Source organism: Schistocerca cancellata, chromosome 8 (assembly GCF_023864275.1).
Source record: "Schistocerca cancellata isolate TAMUIC-IGC-003103 chromosome 8, iqSchCanc2.1, whole genome shotgun sequence".
In the NCBI taxonomy this organism is placed as follows: Eukaryota; Metazoa; Arthropoda; class Insecta; order Orthoptera; family Acrididae; genus Schistocerca; species Schistocerca cancellata.
The window spans coordinates 415497261-415522046 of NC_064633.1; the positions used below are offsets into that span (position 1 = coordinate 415497261).

Sequence of the window (24786 nt, forward strand, 5' to 3'; positions counted from 1 at the left end):
CTTTGGCAGTCAATCACTAGGATTCTAATACTCTTGTCCACTGGGATCATTTCTTTGGATCTTATAATTCTGGGTCCTGGGTGTCTTACAGTTATCATTATATGGACTGGACAGAGTATGTCATAATTAAAAAAAAACATACAGCCTTGTTTGCACTGCAGACACAGAGTCACAGATACCTGAGTAGCAGTTCTGATGTGTAGTGCACACCTGATCCATTTAGGAGGACCCCAAACGCTATGGTCAAGTTCACCGTGCCACAGCCTAGCTCGTCACAGAATGATTGAAACCTCTGATTCAGTTTTCCCATTTAACTCAAACCAGGGGGCCATGATCAGTTCTGGGGATGGTGCTACCAATTGTGAGCTTCATTAAAACTCTGTGAGGAAGGCTGGTCTTCTCGACCTTCTCTGCCAGTTATTGAAACGATCCAAGTACAACCTTAGAGCCCAGACAACAGGCATAATTTGTTGCAATCTGTGCCACAATCTGCATTTGGTTGCACCCTGTTCCCTCAATGGCTGCCAGAATAGCTTCTTCATCAAGTTGAATGAGGCCCCAGGCATAGACTCTCAAAGCACCTGGTGTTCATTATGGAGTAAAATTATTTGCTGTAAGTTTGAGCTGCTGACATATAATAGATTCCTACCCCTTTGTGTTTGCTTCCTCTTGACACAAGGCACAACAGGTGAAGTGACTCTCACTGCTGGCAGTTTTTGTTTCAGTCAAAGACAGCATCTCAAACTGGCTGGTTGGGGGAAGGGTACAAAATCCAGAGTTCTCTCTGGTCCTTGTCTCTCCTGTACAGGGCACCTAGCCATATCACAGACACATCACTCACAGTCAAATCGATGAGTAGGGATACAGCCTGTCCTTCCTGTAGAAGGGGGGACACAATCCACAGGAGCACATGGAACTTACTCAGGATGATTTCCAGCTGCTTATGAACATCAACTGACTTCTCCCGTGTTTGAGAACAGCTTTCACAGTGGGGTTTGCTTTGTGGCTGGTGCAGTGGTTAACAGAACAGTAAACAAATAACTTTAAAATAAGCTTTCTGATTGTCTTTTAATTTCTGGTTCTGTTAACCTAAAAATATTACGAATCTCCTTAAGAAATGAAGCAATAAATATACATAATGAGATTTCTATAAATGCAACAGAGAAAGCTAGGATAAAAGTCACTAATTTCCTGAAACTTGTTTGAGGTTGTAGGTGCTAACAAATGACAAAAATAGCAATAATTTATGATAAATGCACACAATATACATTCACGTTGAAACGGAAAGCTAAATGTAACATGATGTGCTACATTAACAAATTTAAAAAAGCTGAATTACTACACAAACTGTTATGAATGACACTTGTAACCTTTGAAAATCTTCAAAAAATACATATTTATTCATGTTAATATATACAAAATACATTTTTATGGCACAAATGGTATGAAAATACACAATATATCACAGCACATGCATGAATTTTGATACGGTCAACTTAGACTTTCCTTCTCCTTCCCTCTTTCCTGATGATGCAACAGTTTGTTGCGAAAGCTTGAATTTTGTGTGTATGTTTGTGTTCGTTTGTGTGTCTGTCGACCTGCCAGCACTTTCATTTGGTAAGTCACATCATCTTTGTTTTTAGGTATATTAATAAGTAAATAAACATGCAAACTGTGTGGATTTTGCACTTAGCTGATTTTGTGTCACCTTTTACACTAGGGTGCCAAAGATGAACACTGCAGTGTTAGTATATCTCACAAAAATGTGTACCACAGCAATGCATGAGGTGGCTAACTATAAAATGGCATGTGGGGATAGGTGAGAAGAAAAGAAAATAAGTTTTTATGTCAATGAAGTACTTAATGTCTCCAAAGAGAAGAAAAAGTAAAACTTGGAGAAATGTATCAGAAAAACAACCAGATGAATAATTTATAGAAAAGTGGCTCAAAAAACTATTTTATGCCTATGGTACTGTACAGCACAAGATAAAATACTGTGATTTCTTCTGGCTGATATTTACTAATATATTATTATAAAGAAAAATAGAAATGAACTTTTGTGAAAACAATTAAAATAGAATATCAGTAAGAACAAAACTACAAGACCAAACTGGTACAAACAGACGGAAAAAGACCTGAGAGAATTAGGGTCTCCAAATCTACATGATAGAAATGAAATCAGAAAAATCACAAACACACGGGGTTTTGAGGAAGAAGAGAGAAAAACTAACCGACATACATGGTCTACGCAACGAAAGCTAGCCCATTCGTTGTTTATGAAGTTAATACTGGGCGAAAAGGAAGGCCAACAAATGTTGATTACGCGTGGTCCTAAGTGATCTATCCGCGAGGAAGAAGAAGAAGAAGAAGAAGATCAGTAATTTCTGAAAGTATGAAGCTTTTAACTACCTACCTGCTGGGTACAGGAAACACAAATAATCTCAGATTTTGTTCCTTGGAGTGGAACAGTCTGACCCATCAATAAGTGCCCATTTAGCATGTGTGTCCATCGACGCACAGGCTGTGGCGCTAGAGTTGGCCACCTTTTGTCGACCTGCAGCAGGCTGTGGGTAGTGCCGATGTACAACTGATGGTGCAGCTGTGATGACACCAAAAGTGAGACTTCCTCGCATGACCACTCCAGTGGCAGCTTGTGTTTGGTGCTCGCAAGGCAAATTCCTTTACTCTTACTAAGTCCACACTATAAAAATACAGTAAAAAAATGAGTGCTGCTTATCTGTGCAAGAAATAAAAATACAAAACATTCATCACACTTATGAACACATACATTTAAATATTACTTTTCTCTATTAGGTTTCTACAGCCACAAGTTAGCAATCCAAAATGAAAAGCAGCTAGTGTATTCACTGTAGCAAAGAACAAATAAGTACAGAAAAACACAAAATATTGTTTATTAATTTGTTTTCTGCCTTCTATGTACTTCATAAATATCAACGTACTCCCAAATCAGAAAAATTACAATGGGTTCCTCAATTCCAATCCTCCACGAGAATGAAAGGAATGAATATTATGGATCAGCATCCAGTTGATGACAAGCTCATTAGAGATGTAGAACAAGTTCGGGCTGGAGAAGAACTCAGTCATGCCCTTTCTAAGCATTCACCTTAGTCATTTTATGGAAACTATAAACCGCCACCCTCCTTAATAAGTGTCCAATGTGCTACCACAGTGTCACATCAATCAATCAGCATGGATGAAGAGATATCATCAATCTTCATATTGGTAAACAATATCAAACTGGATGAGAAAAATGCAGTCATTTATGATAAAGCCAGAAATGGTATTTTGCTGCAAATAATCACAATGAATCAGGTGCAACATTATCACGTACTTACGTGTGCAAAATTATCATGTACAAATACTTACATTTCAGTGAAAAAGAGAGAGGGTGATGGAGAGGGGCAAGGAGGAGGCGGAGGGCAGTGGGCACTGTAGGAGTGAGACATCTGAACTTACCCTGATATCGTGCCAAGTGACACAACAGTTGTCGGCAACAACAACCTGGTTGATGTCATTTTTATCATACCACACACCACACCAGCTACTTCCAGTTTCTTTCTGGCAGTTTATATTGCGAGCAGCTCTGCCTTCCAGCAGGGGTATCCTGAATGAAAAGAAATATTACATGTATGTAGAGGTCAAAATAAAATTCAGTCAATGTAAGTAAGTTGGGAGGATGAATGTAGTCAAATAAAAGATCAAAATTAGTAATTCAGTAGTATGAACACACTGGCAGAGCTTTAGTATGTTTACAGCCTGCTAATGAAAGGATGAATAGTAGCTGCTCAGACAGACAAACAGGTTGAAAGAAAATTGTGCTCGTGTGTGGGTGAGTCACTGCAAGAACAAAACAGCTTTCTTCAGATACTATTATGCTGCTAAAATGCTTGAAGACATGCACGCTCTCTCTCTCTCTCTCTCTCTCTCTCTCTCTCTCTCTCTCTCTCACACACACACACACACACACACACACACACACACACACACACACTCTATTTCATGTGAGTCTGTGCAATGCACACATGAAATAAGAAGTTGTTAATACAATATGAAAGGATAGATTGCTACTCACCACATAGAGGAGGCATTGAGTTGTAGATAGGCACAATAAAAAGAGTGCTAAACATTCAAGCTATAGGACAAAGAAGTTGTTCTTCAAAAATAGAAAACACACATACATTTACAAAAGCGCAACTCACAAACAAATGGCCATTGTCTCTGGCTGTGGCCTAGCTCAACATCCATTCTGGCCTTATCATCGTTTGAAGTTGTTAATACATTACACTGAAGGCTACTTACACTCACTTGGTAGTCTTTCAGTTATCTTTCACCAGCTTGTAATAATGTATTCAGAACATCATATTAGAACAAGCTGCATTTTCCATGGAATATTGGTCTTATTTTATCTCAATATTTCAGTGCAAGTACAAACATGTCCAAGAATATAAACTGGTATGTAGCAACTGTCCTATTAACCACAGACACTGTCAAGGTGGGGTGGCTTGTGTGTCTCAATGATGCAGATAGCCATACTGTAGGTGCAGTCACCACGGAGGCATATCTGTGGAGAGCCCAGACAAATATGTGGTTCCTGGAAAGGGGCAGCAATCTTTTCAGTAACTTCAGAGGCAACAGGGTGGATGACTGAATGAACTGGTCTTGTAACATCAGCTAACATGGTCTTCCTGCGCTGGTACTGCAAACGACTGAAAGCATGGGAAAAATGCAGCTGTTATACTTTTCCCAAGGGCTTGCAGCTCTACTATGTGTTTAAATGATGATGGCATCTCCTTAGGTAGAATATTCCAGAGGTAAAATATTCACCCATTTGGATCTCAAGGTCTGATCTATTCAGGAGGATGTCATCATCAGGAAAAACAAAACTGGCATTTCGCAGACTGTAGTGTGGAATATTAGACCCCTTAAAAGGATAGCTACACTAAAAAAATTGGAAAGGGAAACGGATAGATTATAGTTAGAAACAATGAAGTCTGGTGGCAGGATGAAAAGGATTACTGGTCAGATGTGTAAGAGTTATACGTAAAATAAGGGAAAGGCAACCACTCACCTATAGCAGGCCATGCATGTAGCACAGAGACATGTAACACGGAACAGCAGTCACACTAACTTTTGAACAGTTGCTCTTTTTCTTGCGAAAGTACACACATTCACACACACAACCACACAGACAGCCAAATGGACTCACATGGCCATGGTGGTATACAGGGTTATAAACAAAAAATGAAACAGAGGTAATGCCGGAGTAGATCTAATAATGAATAAGAAACTAGGAATGTGGGTAAGATACTATGAACAATATAGTGAACACATTATCATAACAAAGATAGACACAAGGTCAATACCCACACTAGTACAATTTTATATGCCAAATAGCTCAAAGATGATGAAGAGATTGAAAGAATATATTGTGATATAAAATATATATTGTGACTTACCAAATGAAAGTGCTGGCAGGTCGACAGACACACAAACAAACACAAACATACACACAAAATCCAAGCTTTCGCAACCAACGGTTGCCTCGTCAGGAAAGAGGGAAGGAGAAGGAAAGACAAAAGGATATGGGTTTTAAAGGAGAGGGTAAGGAGTCATTCCAATCCCGGGAGCGGAAAGACTTACCTTAGGGGGAAAAAAGGACAGGTATACACTCGCACACACACACATATCCATCCACACATACACAGACACAAGCAGACATTGCCTTTACAAATGTCTGCTTGTGTCTATGTATGTGTGGATGGATATGTGTGTGTGTGCGAGTGTATACCTGTCCTTTTTTCCCCCTAAGGTAAGTCTTTCCGCTCCCGGGATTGGAATGACTCCTTACCCTCTCCTTTAAAACCCATATCCTTTTGTCTTTCCTTCTCCTTCCCTCTTTCCTGACGAGGCAACCGTTGGTTGCGAAAGCTTGGATTTTGTGTGTATGTTTGTGTTTGTTTGTGTGTCTGTCGACCTGCCAGCACTTTCATTTGGTAAGTCACATCATCTTTGTTTTTAAATATATTTTTCCTTCGTGGAATGTTTCCTTCTATTATAAAAATATATATTGTGATATAAAAGATAGTTACCAGGTGTACCGGTATGAAATGAGCGTTAAGATACAAATGCGTCGATAGGGAATATTTGTTGTGAACGAGCCGTAACTTTTTTGTGTTTGGTTGGTATGACATCTGTCAACGATATTTAGTATACATCAAGTTATGGAACAAACAACATCATATGTTTTCATCGTGTTAACAATGTCGAATTTTGTACCAGAAAGTGATGATTTGCAGAAAGCATTAATTTTTTGTTTTCATTTGAAAAAAAATGCTGCAGAGTTACATCGAATGCTTGTTGAGGCATATGGTGATCATGCTCTATCAGAAGCAACATGCAAAAGATGGTTTCAATGGTTCAGAAATAATGATTTTGATGTAAGAAATGAAGAATGTGGAAGACCACCAAAAAAGTTCGAAGACGCTGAATTGCAAGCAATATTGGATGAAGATGATACTTTGAGTCAGAAGCAAACGGCAGCAATGCTAAATGTTGCACAACAAACAATTTCGGACTGTTTGAAAGCTATGGGAAAGAGCCAAAAGTGTGGAAAATGGGTGCCACATGAATTGAATGAAAGACAGATGGAAAACCGAAAAACCATTTGTAAATTTTGCTTCAAAGACAAGAGAAAATCAATTTTGCATCAAATTCTTACTGGCGATGAAAAATGGATTTATTTTAAGAATCCTAAATGGGAAAAATCATGAGTTAATCCGGGACAACCATTAACATCGACTGCAAAACCAGATTGATTCGGCAAGAAGACAATGCTCGGTGTTTGGTGGGATCAGAAAGGTGTGTTGTATCATGAGCTTCTAAAACCCGGTGAAACTGTGAATACTAATCACTACAGACAACAAATGATCAATTTGAACTATGAATTGATCGAAAAAAGACCAGAATGGGCCAGAAGACATGGCAAAGTAATTTATTTACATGACAATGCACCTGCACACAAAGCAAAACTGGTTCAGGATACAAGCAAAACACTTGGCTGGGAGCTGCTACCCCACCCGCCGTATTCACCAGACTTGGCCCCTTCTGACTACCATTTGTTTTCCATCTATGGGACACGCATTGGATGAGGAACACTTTGATTCCTATGAAGAAGTCAAAAATTGGGTGTCTGACAGGTTTGCTTCAAAAGACGAACATTTCTATTGATGTGGTGTCCACAAATTGCCAGAAAGGTGGTCAAAATGTATAAAAAGCAATGGTCAGTACTTGGAATAAAATGTTTTTACTTTTCAATTCAAAATTAGTGTTTCATTTTCACAAAAAAACCGATCATTTCATACCAGTACACCTGGTGAGTGAGAGGATCTCTGCCCAAACTCTTTGCCTTTACAAATGTCTGCTTGTGTCTGTGTATATGCGGATGGATATATGTGTGTGTGCGCGAGTGTATACCTGTCCTTTTTTCCCCCTAAGGTAAGTCTTTCCGCTCCCGGGATTGGAATGACTCCTTACCCTCTCCCTTAAAACCCACATCCTTTCGTCTTTCCCTCTCCTTCCCTCTTTCCTGATGAGGCAACAGTTTGTTGCGAAAGCTTGAATTTTGTTTGTATGTTTGTGTGTCTGTCGACCTGCCAGAACTTTCATTTGGTAAGTCACATCATCTTTGTTTTTTTATATATATATATATATATATATATATATATATATATATATATATATATATATATATATATATATATATATATATATATATATATAAGGTCTGAACAGTAGGGATAATGAAGTTCAATGTTGTAGATGGAATGATGAAACAAGTTGTGGTGTTTGGCAACAACTAAGTCTACTTCGTTTCTCTTCACAACAATGTGAAGCTGAACTACTGGCTGACCAAATGTAAACAGCACGGGAAGAAAAGAATTCACATAGGGATGTTCCTCCATATTCTACAGAAAATCCTATGCTGACTAGGCTGTTTCCTTACTGTGGCTTATGGATGACCTATTTTAAGATTGAGGAGTTTCTTATGTCAATTTAGGAACAAATGGTAAGGACACTCAACTGCCAAATGGACACTCCAGACATGAGTGACTGACAGATGCAAGAAAGGCAGGTCAGCAGGTGTCTGAATTGCAAATATAATCACCAGCTGCCTGAGAATGTGCTTTAGTAAATGTAACCAATTAGCAAACTTAATACACCAAAAACTGGTCATTACCCTTGGATTATTGAAAAAGACACTCCTCCACATTATAAACATGCTTCTCTTCTTCTTCTTCTTCTTCTTCTTCCTCCCCCCCATTCACCGGTTGTTTTTTTTTTTTTTTTTTTTTTTTTTTTTTTTTTTTTTTTTGTTTTTTTTTTTTTTTGGGGGGCAGGTGGGGATTGGGGGGGGGGGGGGATAAAAACCATCATCTGCTGGGATGAAATGTTTGTAAATTGTCAATTTAGAACATATAATGACACTATTCGTGCTTAATAAATAGCATTATTAACAGTGCCTTATACAGAAGGGCACAGAAAAATGAAGACACTGTTTGATAGTTAATATCTTTGGAACAAACTGACATTTCATTGCAATTTTGTGCAGTATTGTAGTGTAATGTTTTCTCACGAGATCTTGGTGTGTGTTTTCTAGCAGATGACAGTGCAGCATTTTTTCTTGGTGTGTGTTTTCTAGCAGATGACAGTGCAGCAGTGAATGAAATAAACTTGTGAGTGGTTTATTTAAGGATATATTCATGTGTGAATACTTCATGTCGTCCATAAACCCCATGTGCATATAATGAGACATTATTATGAGCACTTCTTTACAGGAAGCGTACTGAACAAGGAAATGACTCCCAAGTAGTCGTGGGTCAGTGACTGTTAAAGACGTTTAAAGTATCAGGCCGGACTAAATATCTTCTGGCTGCTTTTGGGTGTGAACTAGAGATGGGGGATCCGCTCCTGAACTGATTCATAGAGTTGAATCTTTCAAAGGAGTGAACAAGCAGTGATTCAGAAAAAAAGAACGGTAGCTCCAAACGTTTCCCACGGCAGAGAGAAAGAGAGAGAGAGAGAGAGAGAGAGAGAGAGAGAGAGAGAGAGAGAGAGAGAGACAGAGCATATCAGCGGCGCCTCTGCTGGTCAGAGTACAGTGCACGCCACACAACACAGCCGGCGCCGGCCTCTGCCCTGCTTCTACCTTGGCTGCCTGCATTGTGCAGTGCCCCATTGGATTTTGTGTTTCACATATGCCGTGCTGTCTCTGTGCGTCCTCTGCCGCGTGCAGTGTCTGGCGCAGCTTAACTTAGCATCGCACTCTGTCGGCGATCGGTTCAGTCGCACGTCCTGCCCTCTGGGCAGTTGATGCGAGCAACAGGACAGAGAGCCTCCTAGCGGAGAACATAAGAACTACTTGCAACAACCTGCTCGCAAGAGAACGGACGATTTGTCTCGGAGCGGGTGACTGGTGGCCGTTCACCGCTCCCCCCACCCTCGGAACTCGCCCGCTCAACGCTCACCCCACCGTTCTCGACTCTAGCCAGAGCGTTGAGCAAAGCAACTCAGGTGTCACTCTGGTCTCTGCGGTCTTAGCTCACGCAGTAATACAGCTTGCGGCTTGACCTGCTTGACTCAGCGCTTCTGCATCGGAGTTCGTCTCTACTGGATATTGTTCTTCGTAGTAATACCGCTATGTATATTACATTATTATGTTATGAATATAATAGAGGGAAACATTCCACGTGGGAAAAATATATTTAAAAAGAAAGATGATGAGACTTACCAAACAAAAGCGCTGGCAGGTCGATAGACACACAAACAAACACAAACATACACACAAAATCTAGCTTTCGCAACCAACGGTTGCCTCGTCAGGAAAGAGGGAAGGAGAAGGAAAGACAAAAGGATATGGGTTTTAAGGGAGAGGGTAAGGAGTCATTCCAATCCCGGGAGCGGAAAGACTTACCTTAGGGGGAAAAAAGGACAGGTATACACTCGCACACACACACATATCCATCCACACATACAAGACACAAGCTTGTGTCTTGTATGTGTGGATGGATATGTGTGTGTGCGAGTGTATACCTGTCCTTTTTTCCCCCTAAGGTAAGTCTTTCCGCTCCCGGGATTGGAATGACTCCTTACCCTCTCCCTTAAAACCCATATCCTTTTGTCTTTCCTTCTCCTTCCCTCTTTCCTGACGAGGCAACCGTTGGTTGCGAAAGCTAGATTTTGTGTGTATGTTTGTGTTTGTTTGTGTGTCTATCGACCTGCCAGCGCTTTTGTTTGGTAAGTCTCATCATCTTTCTTTTTAAATACATTATTATGTTATGTATACATCATTTGTTTTTATTTTATTTTTATTTGTTTAAACTGATCAGATTAGGTTCCTGATGACTCCTCTTACTATAGGATTTTTATTATGGACACTCGAATTTACGCTTTAATTACGAGCGAACCGATAAACGTATTGCAAAATGTGAAACACCAATATTTTCCTTGTTTTATTCTGCATAAGGCTATGTGCAGCACTTTAGTCTTACAGTCAAATTTATATATTTTTTTTCTTATCCTGGTACGGATTTTGCGATTTTAGGCGTCTTCGGAAGGAAACATTCACTTTAAAAATATATGGCTTGCGATGTATTTGTACGAGGTTAATGAAATTTTAATACATTATAGCCAAATATATTGTTAATGTAAATCTCAAGTTACAACATTTTCCGATCACCCAAAAAACCACGATAGTGCAAAATAAATCAATAATCAAAAACTTTGTCATATTGTGGAAATTTCAATAAACACTACAAAATTCTTACTCATTATCTGTGTTACTTCAAAATAGGATCAAATAAGATCAAAATACAGGTATAGTACTGGAATAAACCAAGTTTAAAGGGCAATGTGCCTTCCATTTATTTTCTATTGTGAATGAGTGGTGAGTCATGAAAAAGAGCTAGTTCATTTCAGGGAGTGAACAGTTCTGATCCGATCTCTGAAAAGAACAGTTTTGCCCATCTCTAGTGTGAACCTGTTTCTGAGACAGTCAGTAACATTGCACAATTGAGCTTGGGATATTAAATGTGGACTTGATAGCCGTTTTCCTTGTTTTAAAGAGAATAAAGCAATAAAATTAAATTTTTGACATTTTTTTCGAATGACTCATGCAAGAATACCAAACGCTCAATAGTTTAATTAACTGTCAAATACTACCCAAGGACTGGAGTTATGTGGATTTGCATGGTCGGTATTTAGTCAAATTTTCATCAACACTGTTTTTGTTGGTTAAACAGAACCTACCATTGCAGAGTGAAGGGCAGACAACTTGTAGCCTAACCAGGTAGGCAGCCATACTGTTTAAAGGACATTGAGAGACCAACCTGCCCATCCACATTTGGTGCATTTAGTGCTCGGGAAAAGCGCATTTAGTACTCAGGGAAATGCAAAGTTCAGTGTCAAATGAACACAAGCAGCAGTGTAAATCCTGTGCTTGAAAGACCCCATGCATGTCCAGATAAACTTTTGAACTGAGGCGATAGGAGAAGGACTTAAATACAGTACAGATACCGTGAACAGTATTAATGGAGGGACAGAACACAGCAGGCAAAGAGATCAGAGAACTACAGGAATGCCGATGGGAGCAGTTGAGAGCAGCGAGCAGTAGCAGATCAGCAGCAGGAGTAGTTAGCAGCTGTGGATGGTGCTGTGGGGTCCAAGAAACTAGGTCAGAGCTGGCAGCCCTTGGTGGGTAGACTCGCAGTAGCATCTCGCCATGTTGGCAACATGGAGAAAAAGCTAAGTAGTGTTTTGCTTCATTTGGTGTGTGAGTGAGGAAAGAAACTTGTCAAAATGGAGAAAAGTGATAAGCCTGTAATAAGTGAAAGGAAGGCGGGTGTACATTTTGATGATTCAGGACATGCAGATGATAATATAAAAGGAAACTTTAGCTTTGATGTGTCTCATATTAATGACAGTAACTATCCAAATTCAATATCTGATATCTGATACTTATGGGTCAATTAATGAACAAAATGCAGTGAAAGCTGATGTTACGTTGGCACCAGATCTTGTGAAGGAAATGAAAAGGACGCCAGGTTTTGAAGCTGATGAGAAAAATATAAGAACTCGTATTCAAGAAACAAGTAGGGAACAGATACCTGTGCCTAATGTTAAATTAGTACCATTTACTGTCACTGAAGTTGCCTTGGAGGCTGGTGAGCAGAAAGTTAGCTTTGCAACCATGTTCCAAAACATATGAAACAGATGGTTGGTATTAGCAGTAGTATTATGAATGGAGTGAGATCTGAAATAAATGGATTAAGTAATGAAATGAATAGTTAAATAAATGGACTGGTCAATGAAATGAATAGAAAAATTAATGAACTTAAGTCAGATGTGGACAGTAAAACAAGTGGATTTGTTTTTTAAATTAGTCAGGTGTTTACAAAATAGTCAGAACAAATTGATAATAAACTGAAAAATTTTAAAGAGGAAATTCAGCAGGATTGGTTGGTTGGTTGATTTGGGGGAGAGGACCAAACAGTCAGGTCACCGGTCCCATCAGATTATGGACGGATTAGGAAGGAAGTCGGTTCTGCCTTTTCACAGAAACTATCCCAGAATTTTCCTGAAGCAATTTAGCGAAATCATGGAAAACCTAAATCATGACAGCCAGACACGGGTTTGAACCATCACCCTCCTGAACGTGAGTCCCGTGTGCTAACCACTGTGCCACCTCGCTTGGTAAATTCAGGAAGAAATGGATCATAGAATTTCAGGCTTAAGTGATTCTGTAAAAAAAATAAGGTATCACAGCTTAACGACAGCATGAAAGGACACATTTTCCATGTAAAGAAGAATGTAAGAATGGTATTGTAACAGTAAAAGGTGAGCTAACCCTACATATAAAACAAGATGCTGAAGGTAGTAAACAGCAAGGTGAACAGTTAAGTGCTGACTTGAATAGAGCACAGGCCCAAGTAAATCATGTGGAAAAACAGTGTCATTAGGACCATAAAATTCTCGATAGTAAAATTAAGGGGGGAAGTGACAAGTGTAAACTGTTCGTAGGGCATGTGTGTGCATGAATAACTGATTTAGAAACTAACTTGTCAGAATTTAGTATAGCAGTAAATGGTGACCTGCAAGAGAATGACATTAGACTAACAAATGTAGACAGAAAAATACTAACAGTAGTAGTCATGTAATAATAAATAGTGCTGCAGAATCATCTGAAATTGCTTATTTTAAGCCCAATAAGAGTGTGCATTCCAAAGAGCTCTGGACTAATTATAAGGATGTGTTGCCTGGGTCAAGTAATGACAAACAGGAAATACGCTTTGTTGTATCTAATCTTATGGGAGAAGCTAGTGTTTGGGGGAATTTAGTCGTAGCCAATTATGACAGCAGGGAAAGTTTTAAAGAGGTTTTCTTTGAGGAATACTGGAGGGAAAAAAAACAGATGGAAGTATTAGACAGCTTTTGGTCAGGTGAAAAGTTTAACCCAAAGAAAGACACTATTAAGAGATTTGTACAGAAGTTGGTAACTACTTTGCCATACATTACTGCCAAGTCAGAAACAGAACAAATTATAATGGGTTTAGAAAACAAGTTGCCTCTGTACTGGCAAAATAAATAATTTCTGCAGCCAGAGAGGACATTAACAAGTTCACTGGTTACTTGGCAAGGGTGTTGTTGTTGTGGTCTTCAGTCCTGAGACTGGTTTGATGCAGCCCTCCATGCTACTCTATCCTGTGCAAGCTTCTTTATCTCCCAGTACCTACTGCAACCTACATCCTTCTGAATCTCCCAGTACCTACTGCAATCTATATCCTTCTGAATCTGCTTAGTGTAGTCATCTCTTGGTCTCCCTCTACGATTTTTACCCTCCATGCTGCCCTCCAATGCTAAATTTGTGATCCCTTGATGCCTCAGAACATGTCCTACCAACCGACCCCTTCTTCTAGTCAAGTTGTGCCACAAACTTCTCTTCTCCCCAATCCTATTCAATACCTCCTCATTAGTTACGTGATCCACCCACCTAATCTTCAACATTTTTCTGTAGCACCACATTTCGAAAGCTTCTATTCTCTTCTTGTCCAAACTATTTATCGTCCATGTTTCACTTTCATACATGGCTACACTCCATACAAATACTTTCAGAAACGACTTCCTGACACTTAAATCTATATTCGATGTTAACAAATTTCTCTTCTTCAGAAACGCTTTCCTTGCCATTGCCAGTCTACATTTTATATCCTCTCTACTTCGACCATCATCAGTTATTTTGCTCCCCAAATGGCAAAACTCCTTTACTACTTTAAGTGTCTCATTTCCTAATCTAATTCCCTCAGCATCACCTGACTTAATTCGACTACATTCCATTAACCTCGTTTTGCTTTTGTTGATGTTCATTTTATATCCTCCTTTCAAGACACTGTCCATTCCATTCAACTACTCTTCCAAGTTCCTTGCTGTCTCTGACAGAATTACAATGTCATTGGCGAACCTCAAAGTTTTTATTTCTTCTCCCTTGATTTTAATACCTACTACGAATTTTTCTTTTGTTTCCTTTACTGCTTGCTCAATATACAGATTGAATAACATCGGGGAGAGGCTACAACCCTGTCTCACTCCCTTCCCAACCACTGCTTCCCTTTCATGCCCCTCGACTCTTATAACTGCCATCTGGTTTCTGTACAAATTATAAATAGCCTTTCGCTCCCTGTATTTTACCCCTGCCACCTTTAAAATTTGAATGAGAGTATTCCAGTCAACATTGTCAAAAGCTTTCTCTAAGTCTACAAATGCTAGAAACGTAGGTTTGCCTTTCCTTAATCTTTCTTCTAACATAAGTCGTAGGGTCAGTATTGCCTCACGTGCTCCAACATTTCTACGGAATCCAAACTGATCTTCCCCGAGGTCGGCTTCTACAGATTTTTCCACTTGTCTGTAAAGAATTCGATTTAGTATTTTGCAGCTGTGACTTATTAAACTGATAGTTCGGTAATTTTCACATCTGTCAACACCTGCTTTCTTTGGGATTGGAATTATTATATTCTTCTTGAAGTCTGACAGTATTTTGCCTATCTCATACATCTTGCTCACCAGATGGTAGAGTTTTGTCAGGACTGGCTCTCCCAAGGCCGTCAATAGTTCTAATGGAATGTTGTCTACTCCCGGGGCCTTGTTTCGACTCAGGTCTTTCAGTGCTCTGTCAAACTCTTCACGCAGTATCATAACTCTCATTTCATCTTCATCTACATCCTCTTCCATTTCCATAATATTGTCATCAAGAACATCGCCCTTGTATAGACCCTCTACATACTCCCTCCACCTTTCTGCTTTCCCTTCTTTGGTTAAAACTGGGTTTCCATCTGAGCTCTTGATATTCATACAAGTGGCTCTCTTTTCTCCAAAGGTCTCTTTAATTTTCCTGTAGGCAGTATCTATCTTACCCCTAGTGAGATAAGCCTCCACATCCTTACATTTGTCCTCTACCCATGCCTGCTTAGCCATTTTGCACTTCCTGTTGATCTCATTTTTCAGACGTTTGTATTCCTTTTTGCCTGCTTCATTTACTGCATTTTTATATTTTCTATTTTCATCAATTAAATTCAATATTTCTTCTGTTACCCAAGGATTTCTACTAGCCCTCGTCTTTTTACCTACTTGATCCTCTGCTGCCTTCACTACTTCATCCCTCAGACTACCCATTCTTCTTCTACTGTATTTCTTTGCCCCATTCCTGTCAATTGTTCCCTTATGGTCTCCCTGAAACTCTGTACAGCCTCTGGTTTAGTCAGTTTATCCAGGTCCCATCTCCTTAAATTCCCACCTTTTTGCAGTTTCTTCAGTTTTAATCTACAGTTCATAACCAATAGATTGTGGTCAGAGTCCACATCTGCCCCTGGAAATGTCTTACAATTTGAAACCTGGTTCCTAAATCTCTGTCTTACCATTATGTAATCTATCTGATACCTTTTAGTATCTCCAGGAAAGGGTAGAAAGTCTTTTGAAAGACGAGGAAAATAATAACAAAGATTATAGGGCTCCTACTAGACAAAATGAGGTGCACATAAACAGAATAGGTGTGAAATGATCTATCACAGAGGAAGGTCCAGAGGATGAGGGGGTTTTGCTAAGTGCAGAAATTATGACAGGAACAGAAATGACAGTTATCAAAATCAGCAGTCAGCTGAGAGAGCTGAACAGCATTCCAGACAGCCAAATGAACGGAATGCTACAGTTAATGGCAGAATAGGCAATGAGGAAAACTAACAGCAATCTGTTAGGGTGCTAGCATTTGCAAACTGCCAAAGGGCAGGTTAAATCTGCTAGCAAAGCCCTCTGTAAGCCAGTAACTAACACAACAACACAGTAGTGGTGCAGGTACTATAAACCTACTGGAGGAAAGAGAGGAAGTGAAAATATTTACTTCTCAGGGAAACACGGCAGAATTTTACGAAAGATTAAATGAAAATTGTCAATCTAGGAACATGTTTAGCAAGGGACCGGAGTTACCTGATGAGATTGTGGAGCTGGATCTTAGTCTAACTGAGCACTGCAAAGCTAAAGAGGATCCTTTAGGGAATGTGGAAGAAAGCATGGTATGTGGGGAAAGTGTAGCAGAGGAGGAAAATATACCCACAGATGAAGTTTCAGGTAGAATAGAGTAGAGTCTGTCTAATAGTGATAGAGAAGTTTCAGGTGTCAAAGAAGGTGTACAGTCCCTGGCCAAATTATTAGATGCACTACACATTTTTAATGTTATTTTTAACAATTACATGTGGAGTAGTATATTTAATGCGATTAATCGGAAAATTATGACAGTTGTTCAGGGCACTTCTCACATTGTTGACTTTTGTATCTATTGTTGCTATGTGACACTGGATTCTTGACTTATTGTAGGTATCAATGTGCAAAGTACAGTGTAAGGGAAAGGACCTGTTCAGTGGCGTTCTTGCGTGTAACTGGTATAATACTCTGTTCACTTTAATTATCAATTTCGTAATATCGACATCACAACTGATTGTTTAACAGCCAGATATTACTAACTGTGACCTTTAAAAATGGATAAAAGAGGGTACGTTTCACCACGTAAAAATGCTGAGGTCACATCCCTAGTTCGAAGGTTGGAAATGTCAGAAGCTAGCGTGAGGCTCGTAAAGAAAAAAATTGATTCAGGTGAAGAACTGAGCCCCAGAAGGAAGAATAAATGTGGAAGAAAACCAATTTTCACTCCAAGGTCAGACAGATTTCTCAAAAGAATTGCCTAGAAAACAGATTTGCAACAGCAAAACAGATAAAATCTCAACTGGAAGAGGCTAATGTGAATGCATCTGAACGCACTGTTTGCAGAAAGTTGGCTGGTTGACCATTCAGAAAACCAAAGTTAACAGCCACAATGAAAGCAAAGTGTCTGAAGTGGGCTGAACAGTGGTGTGATAAGGATGTGGACTTTAAAATTATTATTTATGATATAACCTACAAACATTTATTTGTAGCATATTAATTATGTTCCTTGATTTTTACAGGAATTCCTCAGCAATGAAAGCATGTTTGAAATTTTAACTAACAAATCTCAGTATGTGCGCTGTCGAACATGAGAAAAATTTCATGCTGACTGTATTACTCAGACCGTAAAACACGCAACTAAGGTGATGATATGGTCTGTCATCTGTGGCAAGGGTACAGGATGTCTTTACGTGGTTAAAGGCATAAGGAGGCAAGACCAGTACAAGGAAGTCCTGGAAAAACAGTTAATACCACAGTATAGAGAATGGTTCCCAAATAGAGAACCATTTATTTTTGTGCAGGATGGAGCTCCCTATCACACAGCCAGGTAGGTCAAATCCTTTCTGAAGGAACAAAATATCCCTCTGTTAGATTGGTCAGGTAATAGTCCCAACATGAACCTCATACAAAATGTATGGGAACTAATGAAGAGGGAGGTGGCAAAAGATGTCATCGCAACAAAAACACAGCTCTTAGAGAAGATCATCCACAAATGCAGGACATCATCCACGTGTGGTATCATCATCCACAAATGCAGGACACAGTACAGTCCTGCATTGAAAGCATGCCACATTGTATTAAGGCTCTCATAGCTGCAAAAGGTGGGTCAACAAGATATTAAAAGTAATGTTTTCACTTTCACAATATTTTAATTTTTGTTGTAATTATTGAAATAAAATATTTTCAACAAATATTACATTTTATTTATTTGTTACATCACCTTAATTATGAAGTAGACTACACACAATCATTTTATCACAATTTATGTATTAGAAAAGAAAAAAAAAATTCATTAGACATAAATCAAAATTTGCTTAAAAACTGTAGTGCGTCTAATAAATGGGTCAGGGACTGTAAGTAGAATGGAAGAAAGCTCACTAGATAGTGGTGCAGCTACAGAAGTAGATGAAGTTGTGGGTTATTTTGAAAATTCTGACAACATAGAAGGAAGTGTTGCAGAATCTGAGAGGATTAGAGAAGGTGAATTTTTGGAGAAATGTTTTAACTTGTCACTAGTAGACAGATTAATTAAAGCTGCCCCAATTAAAGAGGAAGATGACCCAATATATATGTGTGTTATTTCCGCAGCAGGTACAGGATTCGACAGACGTGATGTAGTGCACGATTTAATGGAAGAATCAGATCCTTAAACTGTTGAAGAATTTTTAGGACAGCTGATAATGGAGTTGCAGTTTTTGGTGAAAATGTTCCTTGCTTACTTGATAGTGGTTCAGATGTATGTGTAGTGTCAAAAATTTTTGTAGATGCTATTCCTAATTAGAAAGAAATAGTTATTTGCCTGTCTCCAGAATAAACACTGTAGTACCCACAGGTAAAAGTAAGAAAGCAGTAACTCATGAGATCATGTTATCTGTACAGGTTCAGGGTGAGCAACTGTACCACAAATTCCTGATAATTTTTGGGTTAAGTGTGGAAGTGTTGGTTAGGAAAGATTTCTTGAAAAAATACAAAAGGAAGGTAAATTTTGGGAATAACGAAGTTGTCATTACCGTAGATGGAGAGCACTTGAAGAGTCCCGTTTGCAGAAAGAAAGTGATATCCGACAGGTGAGCAATGTGATGTACCCATATGTTGCTGCAGGAAAAGAGAGGATATCGCGGGGTACAATCAATATGGAGAAAGGGAAGTTATTGACCTAAAGAAGTAAACACAAGAAGATGATGTTGGCAGTAGTAACTAAATGGCCTCAGGGGACGCGCATTCTTTGCAAAATCAGGTATTTGAAGAACACTAGGCATCCTGAGTTGTTGGCAATACTATTTCCTTTTCATTTTTATACTGTCAACCGACCTCTTCTTCATTCAGAGCTTTTGCTATCATCTGTTCTTTATTCCCTATCTTGTGTATATAGTGTACATAGTATTTTGTAGGAGATAAGAGTTACTGACAAACTATTTTTGAACAGATTTCAGTACTAAAAGCTTTACTAAAATACTAAGTACTGGATAGGAGAGTATGTAAAAGTTTGGTAGAATAAGATTGCATAAAATGAAAGTGTGATGAAATGTGCTTCTACCTGTTTATGTAAAATTTTTTGCCAATGTACAAAGCCGCCAATGTACAAAGTCAAGAGGTTACATGCAGAGATGATGGTGAACAGGTTGTGTATTTCATGACAACAGCAAACTGAGGCAGTTATTGTAAGGCAGTCATTGTAAATGCTTTCAGTAACTTTTCATTGATTGTGTGTTTGTACGTATTATGTAAAGCTATGAAACAGTAGATGTTACCATTAATATGTAAAGATTTTCTAAAAGTTGAGAAATGTGTTTACTAGCATTTGAGAGTAAAGTTGGAAAGATTTATAGTTAGAGAGATGTTTTCAGCAGTAACTTGCTTAGTGAATTTGAGTCTGAAGTGCCTTCTAATGACTACTCTTTTGGAATTTAAATTGGGCAAGAATACGGACAGTTAGAGTACCATATTAATTTTGATTAGTAAAGGGTAGCTCACTATTTTCTGAAGAAGAATTTATGCTGAATAGTACTTTAGTGGAGTAATGTTATTACTAGACATGTAAAGACAAGGAAATCCAAAAAATTGTCTTTGTAAATGTACTGATTATGACAAACAAATAGTACACATTTTGGAAGAAAATATATAACATTCTACTTTGCAGGAAGCAAAGTAATGATTATACCCAGGTGTGGAACTGGTGTAAGAGTAAATGTGAAAAGAAGTTCCCACACTGTCTCATTGATAAGTATGTGCTGAAAATATATCATTTTTTAAATAGATGCTCACAACTGCACAAAAAAAAGAGGTGTAAGATAGGAAATGGTTCCCCCCTCATACTATTGTTAAATGAGTCAAGGATGCCAAAAATAGCACTTTTTTTTAGAAGTCTGTGAGAAAGTGTACTTAGATAAAAGAGAGATGCCCTCCATAGCACCTCTACATAGTGAAGATTATGTATTGTTAAAAAAGTCTTCATACGAATGCTCACCAAAGGTTTCATCATTACAAAATTTCTTTTTACAACGAAAATGGAAAAGTAAAGTCTTAAGGTGATGGATGTTTGAAAGAGCAAAGTTTTCAATTATAATATTTTTTGTCAATGGGTATTCATTTTGTTAAAAAGAATAAAAAAAAACTGAATTTTGTAGAAAACATTTTTGTAATAATTTTTGTAAATAATTCCAATGTATTGCTATCAAGTCCAAGCCACAAAAAACTCATGTATTACTGTAACCGAGTTAAATCTTTAGCAAATTTTCATTTTTCAATAAGCTTCTTGGTTGGCATTCAAAATTTTGTTAAGTATCCGTGGGTAAGTGGTTTTGTTTGTTCAGTTAAAATTATGTCGTGGTAATTTTGGCATAATATGACCAATAATGTACTTGAAAGTAGTTTTTGGTTCATAGGAGATGTATAATGTAGCACATCATACAACTTTCCATCTTGCGTTGAAAGTGTAACTTATCGTGGAGCAAGGAGGAGAGCAGATCTGGTTCTGCCACCGGCACAGCTAACGCTGGCTACTGGGCCGAGCAAGCCGTCTACTTTCTTAATGGTGCGTGCAATACATTTGACATACTCTCTATGAATCTGAAGTACTATTAAATATAAATCAATCTTTTTCACACTCAGTATACCAAAATTCTATGGTTAACACAACCATACTGTTAAAATTTCACATCAGTTACTTCCATACTTTTGGAGATATAAATTTTACCTAAAATACGTAATAACCATGGTCAAACTAAGTTAGGTATTATAAGGTATTCATCTATAGTTTCATTATCACAGATTTCTGACGTAATAAAAAGCGGTTTTGGAAATTATTATTTCATCGTGTTATCATTGTGTTAGTGTTTTGGACAGACTGAGAGAGTGGATACAGGACATACTCCACAACAGGAACTTACACAAAATGTGAAATAATTCTTCAATATTATGAAAAAGATTGATCACTACTTGCCATATAGAAGAGACATGAAGTCATCGACAGGCACAACAGAAAGACTGCTAAACATTTAAGCTTTGGGCCAAAAGACCTCCTTCTGAAGTAGAAAACACACACACACACACACACACACACACACACACACACACACACACACACACAAATGACACACATGACCCATGAAATAGTTCTTCCTTGGTTATAGGACAGTTGATTATTAAGTTATACCTAATACGACAGTATGTTACAACTAATGTATTGTGGAGCATACTTTGATGAGAATGAGATTGCTAGCAATGGAATTTGTCATGGCATAATAAAATCAATAACTCTGTGTAGTACCACAATGTTCTTGATCAGTAATTCAGTTGGCATAAACTGATCCCTGACAGTCACAGTGGGCTGGGTGCGGCAGCTTCACGAGCCTATCTCAACAAATAATTTAATGTTGTTGCTATTGTTGTTGTGGTCTTCAGTCCAGAGACTGGTTTGATGCAGCTCTCCATGTTACTCTATCCTGCACAAGGTTCATCATCTCCCAGTACCTACTGCGACCTACATCCTTCTGACTCTGTTTAGTGTATTCATCTCTTGGTCTTCCTCTACCATTTTTACCCTCCATGCTGCCCTCCAATACTAAATTGGTGATCGCCTGATGCCTCAGGATATGCCCTACCAACCGATCCCTTCTTCTAGTCAAGTTGTGCCACAAATTTCTCTTTTCTCCAATTCTCTTCAATACCTCCTCATTAGTTATGTGATCTACCCATCTAATCTTCAAAAAATTTTCTGAAGTACTATTAAATATGAATCGATCTTTTTCACACTCAGTATACCAAAATTCTATGGATAACACAACCATACCGTTAAAATTTCACATCAGTTACTTCCATACTTTTGGAGATATAAATTTTACCTAAAATACGTTATAACCATGCTGGCACGGTCAAACTAAGTTAGGTATTATAAGGTATTCACCTATAGTTTCATTATCACAGATTTCTGATGTAATAAAAAGCGGTTTTGGAAATTATTATTTCATCATGTTATCATTGTGTTAGTGTTTTGGACAGACAGAGAGTGGATACAGGACATACTCGTACGTAAAGTGAGAATGTGATATTTTATTAAAACTATATAAATGTATGCATCAGAAAGTTGTTATGCAATAGAGGAATTTGTGACTTGTGTCAGAGTGAGCTTCATTTTGTAAAAGGCAGCCAGAAGAGGAGTTGAGCTTTAAATTTATTAGTAATTTATTTTGTGGAAAGGAAACATATTTTGTTTTCATTAAATTTTATTTAGTTTTGGCATTATGAGATTTTTAGTCTAAATTATTTGTGGTAATCTCATTGGCTGACATTAGAAATACTGCAAGTATAGAAGCACTCAGTAACATTGCATAACTGATATTGGGAAATTAAATAAGGACTTGACAGGCATTTTCCTAGTTTTAAAAACAATAAAACAACTAGAAGGAAATTTTTGACATTTTTTTCAAATGACTCATGCAAGAATTCCAAACGCTCAATAGTTTCATTAACTTTCAGCTACTACCTTTACGTGATAGGTATTTAGTCAAATTTTCATAAACGGTTCTTTTGTCAGTTAAACCAGTATCTACCATCGCAAAGTGAAGGGGAGACAACTTGAAACCTACCATGTAGTTGGACAGATTGTTTAAGGGATAGTGAGAGACCAACCCACCGAGATATTGTTTGACTGGGCCACTTTGAACACACAAAATAACCTTCCCCCCATGCCAGAATTGTAATGTTATGTCACTTTGTTCCATTAATATTGACTATCAAAGAAAGTCTGATTTTTTCTGGATCCCTCTGTATAATTAATGGTTTCCGTCATTAACCAAGGACGGAAAGCTGTTTTATAAGGGAAATGCAGGCAGATTAGTAAATTTTTGAATAAAAAGGTAGCTGACTGCAGGAAAGGACTGATTCCTCTCCAACTGAATATTATGTGATCCTACAACAACTGGCTCAGATATGCCAAATCAGTGATGTCATATTTGAAAATTTATGCTTATTGTTGGAATAACAACAACAAAGTCAAATATAATAAGATCTGTGATAAAATGAATATAACTTAAATTAGAAATTATGACCTCTGTATATCAATAATATAACATCATTTTACCTGCGTGTAGGATCCCAGACTTTAATTGTCCTGTCACTGTGAGAGCTACAAAAGTGCCCTGGTTTAGAAGTATCAAGGTCCAAGCCTGATAATGGTCTCTCATTCTCACAAATTTTATATGTATGAAGTTGCACAAGATTCAAATCACGTCTGCAGGCATTGTTCAAATAAACTGCAACAGCATTTCTCTGCCGCACACCTATGACAGCTGTAAATGTGAAGTGTATCTTTTATTTTGTTGAACAAAAACAGATATTGCTAAATTTAAAGTGCAATAATAAAGAAAACTAAACAGAAAGAAAATTGCAATACTGTCCAAATTCAGTCTCCAGATTGCTTTCCTTTATTTCCAGATGAACAGATTCAGGCCTTCTGTCCATTTTCACATCTATTACAAACAATTTTTTAAATTACAATTGGTTCAAATTACAAATGGTAAGATTTCTGTTCAGAAAGCTTCAAAATTCTGAAGAAATAGTTCTATAGAAGAATTTTGAAGCTTTCTAATCATAAATCTTAAACCATTTTTAATCTGAACAAATTGTTATTTAAAAAATTGTTTGTAATAGATCTGAAGACAGACAGCTGGCACAAATGACCAAGTGAAAATAAAGGAAAGCCATCTGGAGACTGAATTTGAACAGTTTTGCACAAGTAATGATCGCAGAGACTCCCTGAGGATGAATATGTCTAGTTTTGATAGAATGAAAATTATTATAAATGAAACTGGAATAATGACCATAATAAGCTAAAGATCACAACAAAAAGAAAGAACCATGTAATCTCTCATTTCAAGATAAGCATAAACTTTTGGAGCCCTATCACAATGTTAAAATGTTTAAGAATAATATTATGAAGCTACATTGAATGGAAAGAACACATGGCATCGGTAGAGGAGAATGAAAGACTTGGATGTGTTTGAAGAACTCTGGTGGAAAGCCCGCAAAGGAATACACAAACAAGAGTCTAGTGTGATATATTTTAGAGTACTGCTCCGGCATTTTGAGCTCACATCAAACAGACATACAATACACAAACATCAAACAAATTGAGAGATACGCTGCTAGGATGGTGAAAGATCAGTGTAGCACACATAGCATGAAAGTGTAAAACAATTGCTCAGGGAACTTAAATGAGGATCTCTGGAAGAAATTTTATTTTGT

General features: G+C 37.9%; 1 protein-coding gene across 2 annotated transcripts in view; it reads right to left on the bottom strand.

Annotated features, from left to right (window-relative positions):
* Positions 1–24786, bottom strand: part of LOC126095256 (uncharacterized) — a 131627-nt gene that overhangs the window by 13685 nt on the left and 93156 nt on the right. For both annotated transcript variants that reach the window (XM_049910009.1, XM_049910010.1), the window contains exons 6-8: positions 23624–23831; positions 3478–3625; positions 2414–2701 (exon numbers count right to left, since the gene is read on the bottom strand). In XM_049910009.1, the coding sequence (XP_049765966.1) occupies positions 2414–2701; positions 3478–3625; positions 23624–23831 (644 nt within the window). The remainder of the gene's footprint in view (positions 1–2413; positions 2702–3477; positions 3626–23623; positions 23832–24786) is intronic.